Source organism: Mus pahari, chromosome 20, assembly GCF_900095145.1.
Source record: "Mus pahari chromosome 20, PAHARI_EIJ_v1.1, whole genome shotgun sequence".
Taxonomy (NCBI): Eukaryota; Metazoa; Chordata; class Mammalia; order Rodentia; family Muridae; genus Mus; species Mus pahari.
Window position 1 is genome coordinate 34,845,871 of NC_034609.1, and position 8,441 is coordinate 34,854,311.

Sequence of the window (8,441 nt, forward strand, 5' to 3'; positions counted from 1 at the left end):
AAAAAAAAAAAAAAAAAAAACCTACTTAAATTCCAAGTCTTAATGAAGTTAGTCAGCTAACTCTCAAGCACAAATATCATAAGCCCAAGCATTTGGACCAAATGGTATGCTCTGGAGAAAAGATGATAAGATAGCAGACTTGACCAAAATGCTCAGGTGAGTTTAAACTAAACAGTGTTGTAAACTTCGCCCAGCATTTCCCATCAGCCCTGGGGGAGCTGGTGTGAAAGATGTTCTCAATGCTGTTGGATATGAAGCGTCAGTGAGCCATGCTTCTCACCGTCATGTGATGCAGACACTGGAAGAGAGAACAGGACTGTCCCATGACAGTTCAGAGCGGCACACCAGTACCACTTCCATTTATGTCAGAAACAAATGCTCATATATGAAAGCACTGGAGGGGGCTTCATAGAGAAGGCAGTGCTGATGAGCACAGGGCAGGCTTCCCAATCGTAGGGAAGAGAGAGAAATGAAAGACTAAGTCATTTGCTCACCATGGTATCCATCCTGTCCAATACTAGGACAAAGGGGGAAAAAAATAGAGCCTTAAAGTGAAGACTACGTTGATTCTGAAAGACCTCCAAGTCAGTGTGGTATACACAGGCCATGAGCCCACCACAGGCACATGTTAAATGTCAGCAAACATTCTCTGATTTTTCTGTATCTTTTGGTTAAATTTCTAGTGTATCCACTTAATATTTCTCTATAATACCACTGAATACATACCCTCTGCATTTGATAATCTACTCGCCACATTCTCAAGGTCTGATCACGGGACCATGTAACCAGCTGATAGTCCTTGGATCCTAGAAATCACCAAAAACAAAAAACAAAAAGAAAAACAAACAAACCAAAAAAATCCACTGATTCAATATTGTTGGTCTCACAGAAGTCAAAGATCTTGAACCAGACCAATGACTGACTGCAGTGAACATTTGTAAATGATGATGTGTGGACAGAGGGGTATACTGTGGGACACACTGTGACACACTATAGCTCCCATGCTGAGATGTTTTCTATGCCTTGTTTGGTTTTTGTGTTTCTGTGTGTGTTTTATTTTAGACACCAGGTTGTAAAGGCAGAAGGTGAGGAGACAGGGAGATGAGGAGGGCTGGGACTCATGATGTGAAACTCACAACAAATCAATAAAATGTGTTTAAAAAAAAAAATCATCCAGATTTGACATCCATTTTGTTACAGGCAGCAATGGAGTATCATTCATTCATTCATAGTAAATACAACCAACAAATCGTTACTACACACCTTATTCTATGACAGGTACCTGTCTAGGCCCCAAACAGTGGCATGAATAAGATTATCTAGCTTTATAGAGCTCACATTCCAATGGTGGGAAGAGACCAGCAGATAAACGTACAATAAAATCCCGGTGATAAGCAGCAGGAGAGACAACAGCTGAGAGAGCAGTCTTCAGCTAGGACTCCCTGGGGAAGTCTCAGGAGAGCAGAAACATAAATGAAGTGAGATGGTAATTGACAAATTAACAGAGAGTGCTGCTAAGACCTAACGTCACCCAAACTTTCCCCTCTGCACATGTGTTCCCGAGGAGCTCGTAAGCGTGTAAAATTAAACTGGGTTGTATGCATCGTGGAATCTCATTGTTCAAAATGTTTTTTTTTTTTTTTAATTTTGATACATCTCTTTATGAAGTAAATACTCAGCCTTTTAATTCTCTTAATCAGCTGAATCATGTTTTCAGATATTGGGTCTAGTCAAAGGGATAACTCAGAAGTTTAGGGTGCTCCATGAAGCAGCATATAGAGCATGAGGGTTACTAGGGTAACTCCAGAGCATCTGCAATCTCCCTCATGGCCAACTTCATACAACAAAGAATTTAGAATAAATTTCACTCAATTCCCTCACTTCATACATGGGGAAACTGAGGCAACAGACAACATGATCTGTACTCAGTAACAGGGTAAGTGGGCTCTGGCCAAGGGCGAGTCCTCTGCATCAGTCCCTTCTCTGCGTATTCTCCAGTATTTCAGTTCACCCTGAGGCACCCCTAGCAGGGAACACCCTCTCTGAAGCACTGCTGAATCCCACCATCTAGTCTCATGTTCATGGGCATCAATGCTTTGACCCCACATCTATCCTCACATGCACCGGCTTTGAGGAAAGGGTAGACCTAAGTGTCCTGTAAATTCAGCTCCAATCCCTGCACCTTCCATGCCATTCCCACACACTCCCAAGGGTCCTTCTCACCACTGACTTCCTTTACACATCCTCTTCCTGCCTTCACCAACTGTCCATTCTACTCCTTGTCTTGAGCATAGCCAGCACTTTCTGCTGCCTCCCTTATACCATCTAGGCATCTGGCTTCTAGCCTCAGCCTGCTTTGGAATTTCTCTCCTAATCATCAAACATCTTCTTTTTTGTTCAATTACATGTTTTTCTCTCTCTGCACTGTGATCCTTCAGCAACACCCAACCCTCTGACTACTGGTTTTTTCCTTTTCCCTTAGCTGCCACATCCTGATCCATCCCCACAGTGATGACCAAAGCCAAAGGAATAAGGTGCTCGTTCCAACAGAAACAGACTAAGGAGACATGGTAGTAAAAATATATCAAAGCAACATTAGGTCGGAAAGAAGGTCAAGTTTAAGCATACATTCAGAATAATTAAATTTGTGGAAGGCTCAAAAAACAGAAAATCTAAACCAGCTTTAGAGATTCACAAATTGGTAATGAAAGCCAGGGGTATACCTTAGCAGCAAGTCCTAGGTTTGCTCTCCAGAACCAAGAGACAGACAGACAGACAAACAGACAGAGAATGACAGAGAAGGATGCAGGGAGGAGAACAAGAGGGCGGGAGGGAAACTGCTATTGGTTTGTTAAGGCTTTATGAGGTTTTGGGTTTTTTTTGGGGGGGGAGGATTGTTATTGTTGTTTGTTTGTTTGTTTGTTTGTTTTTAAGACAGGGTTTCTCTGTGTAGCCCTGGCTATTCTGGAACTNNCTGTGTAGACCAGGCTGGCCTCGAACTCAGAGAACCACCTGCCTCTGCATCCTGAGTGCTGGGATTAAAGGCATGTGCCAACACTCATAGTAAAAATTGCTATTGTGGGCTGGAAAGATGGCTCAGCAGTTAAGAGCACTGACTGTTCTTCTAGAGGACCTGAGTTCAGTTCCCAGCAACCACATGGTGGCTCACAGTCATCCATAATGGGATCTGATGCCCTCTTCTGAGGACATCAACAGTGTACTTATACACATACATTAAATAAATAAATAAATAAATAAATATTTTTTTAAAAATGCTATTGTTATGGCTTGGCTCTGGAAGATTCTAAAGTCTTTGGCCCTTGAAATGATTTTTAAAAAAAAAAAAAAATCCTCTCAACCTCTTTGTGGAGCAGATCTCTTTCAAGCAAGAGGGATACAAATCAAGTTGGAGAAGAGAACTAGGAAGAGGGAAAATGCTGCACACCCCATTTATTCATCTATAATTAAACATAGCCCTCCCTGCCTTCCACCTCACTATGGCACATGACTGGCAGGGGTGTCTGGCAGAGCTCAGTTGAAAATCAGACCACAGCCCTCCTCACTCACCTTCCTTCTGTCTCCTCCACTGGAACTCCAGCACCACGTCATCATGTCCCACAAAGGTGTGAACCGGAGTGTTCAAGTCAAACACATTCCACAGGAGCAGACTGTTTTCCCTCCGCAGCTGGGGAACCATCACCGTCACTAACCCGTTGCTGAAAGGCTACAGCCAAGAAGGTGGAAGTTAGGCTTACTCCATGTGGCATCAGCCAAAACCAAACCAAAGCTGGAACTGTTCCTAACTAAAATAAGCCACATGATAGACAGCAGGTGTTGTGGCTCAGGCCTGTAATGCTAGCACTGAGGAAGCAGAGGCAGGAGAATTGCCACAAGTTTGAGGCTAGCCTGATCTACATATCAAATTCCAGGCCAGGATAGCAATGGCTACATAGGAAGAACCTATCTTTTGTTTTCTTTGTTTTAAGTTTTCTTTTTCTTTTCTTTCTTTTTTGTTTTTTAGATATTTATTTATTATAGGTAAGTACACTGTAGCTGTCTTCAGACACCCCAGAAGAGGGCGTCAGGTCTTGTTACAGATGGTTATGAGTCACCATGTGGTTGCTGGGATTTGAACTCCGGACCTTCGGAAGAGCAGTCGGTGCTCTTACCCACTGAGCCATCTCACCAGCCCCTTGTTTTAAGTTTTCAAGACAGGGTTTCTCAGTGTAGCCCTGACTGTCCTGGAACTACAGAGTGAGTACTCTGTAGACCAGGTTGACCTTGAACTCAGAGATCAGCCTACCTCTGCCTTCTGAGTCAGGATTAAATGTGTGCCACCACTGCCCAGTTTAGAACCTATCTTTAAAAGATATATATACATATATATATGTGGAAAGCTCAAACTCATCTGGGGAAAATTTTGTCTAATATCATATGATGTCTATCACATATAGCCTCTATGGAATGCAGCAAATGAAAAATGACGCTAAGCCAAATGCTTGGATAACTCTGGAAATTCTACCATAAGCAAATGGTTCTTTTTGGTCCATGTCCTATCTACTCCCCATGAGTATGCAAAGCTTGCTGGGATATTCTGCAGGCAGTCAGGCCAGCAGAACACAACCCACATGAAGCATCACCCTCTCCCTGCCTCAGAGCAACACAGAGTCAAAGCAGAACTTAATTACCCCACGATTGCTGTTTGACTTATAAAACCCAGTCTGCAGTCTGGGGAACTGAGGGCCCATTTGGTTTATAACCCGACTGTTATTGAAGGAAAAACACATAGTTACACAAGAGCACATCTATTTATCTTTCCCTCCCCTCCCCATAACACTCCCCAACCTTCCTGTTTATTTTTTAAAGCAAACATGAATGCAGAGATGTCAGCTCCTAAGAACTGTGTCTCATTTCTTGGCAAGTGATCCCAGATGCAAAACAACATAATGTCCAATTATCTTCTTTGCTTCACAATGTCCCAGGGTGACAGCCTAATGCATAAATGTCGCTCTGTTCATCCCGGTGCTTGCTTTCAAAGTGACATTAAAGGAGATACACTTATCTCTGACTCACAGCTATCAACGTGGCCATGGAAAAATGGCTGGAGGTGGATAACCAGCTATTTGTGCCATTCTGTGATTTACAAAGGACATTCATATACATTATTACAAAAGGAAGGCAGATTGATATTCCAAATGCCATGAAACTGCCCACTTTAGAATGGCAAATATTATCACAATAATAAAAGTAAGGTTGGGGGCCGGATCAGACAGCAGCTATTAAGATGCTGCTCTTCCAGAGAGCCCAAGTTCCATTCCCAGCATCCACAGCAGGCAACCCACAACCTCCTCCAGCTCCAAGGGATCTGAGGCCCTCTTCTAACCTCTGTGAGTACCTGCACTCCCATGGCACGTATACGCATAAGAAAAAATAACAATAAAATCTTTGAGCCAGAATGATGGCTCAGCTGTTAAGAATAATTGTTGCCCTTCCAAACAACCCAAGTTCCCCTCCCAGCACCCATGTTGGCAGGTTCATAACCGCATGTACCTCAGCTCCAGGGGCTCCAACACTCTCTTCTAGCCTATGGACACTGACATGTATAGTACACAAACAAACACAAAATCCTTTTAAAAAATATAAAGGGCACAGTGAAAAGTGTCCTTCAACTCTGCAACCGAGAAAAACTAATACTTAAAATGAAATGTTTTCCAAGGCTACAAAAACATTAAGTGGGGGAGCTGGCCCCAAACCAAGGATCTACACCAGTGTTCTTTCTGCTATAGCCCAGCAGTGTCCGACTCTAGCCCCTCTTCTCTCCATCCTCCCCTGCTGAGCTACTTTGGTGACTAAGAACCTCTGCAAGTCTGCTTCTCTGTGGACCACCTAACAAGTACTCCGGAGGCTAAGCACCTACGGCCTTTACTGTATCGCCGCCATACTCCAAACCAAGACAGAAGGAGAAACTGACTCACAAAGAAAGGAGGAAAATGCACGCTCCAGACAAGAGGTACAACAGCTCACTCACTGTGTATCTGGCTTTCCAGACAGGCACCTGGCAAGGGAGAATATTGAGGTATTTCCGAGGCTGGCGGTAATCCCAGAACTACAAAACAGAAAGTTTGAGAAATAATAAATGCCATTTTTAAAAACTCAACAATTGAAGAAAGCATGGCCCTCAAGCTCATTGCTTTTCATCCTCCACAGAAATATTTCAATAGTGTGTTTCCAGTTCCTCCCCCATAACCACGGTACTGTCAGACACACAGCGAACCCTTCCATTTACTTTAGTCAACATTGCACAAGGATTTCTAGACCTCAACAGGACACACAGGGCAGATCAACTGCCTCTTAAATAACCACTGCAGCTAAAAGGTAAATTAACAGGTTTGATCCTACATTATTTTACATCTAAAAGTAATTTAACAACAGGCGACAACTCACAGCCATTCAACTGACATTTAAAACTTTTATTTTTTAGCCGAGTGGTGGTGGCACATGCCTTTAATCCCAGCTCTTGGGAGGAAGAGGCAGGCAGATTTCTGAGTTCAAAGCCAGCCTGGTCTACAGAGTGAGTTCCAGGACAGCCAGGGCTACACAGAGAAACCCTGTCTCAAAAAAACAAAACAAAACAAAACAAAACAAAACTTTTCTTTTTAATCTTACACAATCTTTACAACAAACATTGCAGGATGCTACTAATCTCTTTTCCAAATGCAGATTGGAGTATGTTCCTGTTTCCTGAATTTGGGAGATTAGGGACAGAAACCCAAATGAACAAACAAACAAGTCACTTCCCAACACAATGCCAGGGATTTACAAACCTCCAGAGAGAACTTTCAGTCCTTTACATAGAAAGGCTTGGGCTCAATTTTAGCTAACTGTACCAGAAAGATTACAGCTACGTAAATCCAATGAAACATGATGATGATGATGATAATTAAGTCACAAAATTGCTAAGCCAACTTCCGAGGCCAAGTGCTGACCAGCAAGGATAGAGACCTGACCACAGAAGGACGGCAGAGCAGAGACGACCCTGCCCCATCACCGCTCTGATCAAGGGTGCGCAGCCTGATGCCACAGCTACAGAAAACAAGCAAAGAAGAAACACTGTCTCTAAGATAAATCAAAACTGACAGGGCTCCTGAACATAAACCCTGAGCAGGTCTTAAGTTAGAGACTACTAGCAAAGCTCTATCCTGTCAATGCTGATGTGTGAGGTCATAACTTTTACAGATCTGATAATCTGATGAAGAACTGCTGGCTTGCCACCAGGAACAGATAAAAGACAATCTTGGTGGCTTTAACACTTGTGTGGGCTTCCTGACTTTACCTCTGTGTATACATCTGTCTTATTTACAAGTCCTTTTCAGGTAAACTTTTCTTTCCTAAATGCTTCCTGCCTCTGACTTTCAGAGAGGGAAAGAAATCTGAAGAAATTCAGAGGCTCATCAGTCTGTTGCTACACCATTGCATCTGCTGGTCAGCAGGGCCGGACTGACACGACACACTCAGACCCCCAGGGAGCACGTGCACTCATGACGCACACGGAACATACAGCAAACCACATGTTTCCTTCTACCACGCATCCCTAATGCCTCTCACACAAAGCTCCTCTAATGGCCCCAGTGGGAACCACTCACCTTGACAGAGTTATCTTGACTGGAGGTGGCAAAGATGTGCTCACTGTCTGGGTGCCAGTCCAGGCCGTGGATCTTGGAGAGGTGGGCTGCTAGATACTCCACTGCTGTATTGGGTTTCTGCAACACAATGACATCGCGTTTGTTGATTTTGAAAGAACTCTATTGAATGCCTACCACAAAACAAACGGTGTGTTGGGCACTGAGGGGATACTATGCTCTCAGGATACTTAAGCCTCAACCTTTCATAAGCTCTCTTTGTTCATAGCAAATAAACCCAATGACAGAAGACTTACCCAGACCCTGCCACATGTCTACCCGCTCCAGCCTAGTGTGTGATTTTAATAAAAGATACAGGTGATGGCTGTTTCTTTTCCTTTCAGAGAGGACATTTCTGTTCCCCTTCTGACACAAGAAGAGGGACTGTGACAAACCCAACCTCAACCATGAGGGTAAGAGCATATGTCTTCTAGTGACTGAGTACCAAGATCACCAAAACACCCTATGCGCGCGCACACATACTCACGTACTCACATATTCCTCTCTCTCTCTCTCTCTCTCTCTCTCTCTCTCTCTCTCTCTCTCCTCCCTTCCTCCCTCCCTCCCTCCCTCTCCTGACATAATTTGAAAATGTTTAAAAAGAAACATTAAGCCGGGTGTTGTGGCACATGCCTTTAATCCCAGCACTCGGGAGGCAGAGGCAGGAGGATTTCTGAGTTTGAGGCCAGCCTGGTCTACAAAGTGAGTTCCAGGACAGCCAGGACTACACAGAGAAACCCTATCTCGAAAAACCAAAAAAAA

General features: G+C 43.6%; 1 protein-coding gene across 6 annotated transcripts in view; it reads right to left on the reverse strand.

Moving 5' to 3' along the window:
- The window catches only part of Wdr59 (WD repeat domain 59), a 72,475-nt gene that overhangs the window by 37,151 nt on the left and 26,883 nt on the right, over positions 1-8,441 (reverse strand). For all 6 annotated transcript variants that reach the window (XM_029532615.1, XM_021220249.2, XM_029532613.1 and 3 more), the window contains exons 8-11: positions 7,644-7,760; positions 6,029-6,106; positions 3,568-3,724; positions 727-806 (exon numbers count right to left, since the gene is read on the reverse strand). In XM_029532615.1, coding sequence (XP_029388475.1) covers positions 727-806; positions 3,568-3,724; positions 6,029-6,106; positions 7,644-7,760 — 432 coding nt within the window. The remainder of the gene's footprint in view (positions 1-726; positions 807-3,567; positions 3,725-6,028; positions 6,107-7,643; positions 7,761-8,441) is intronic.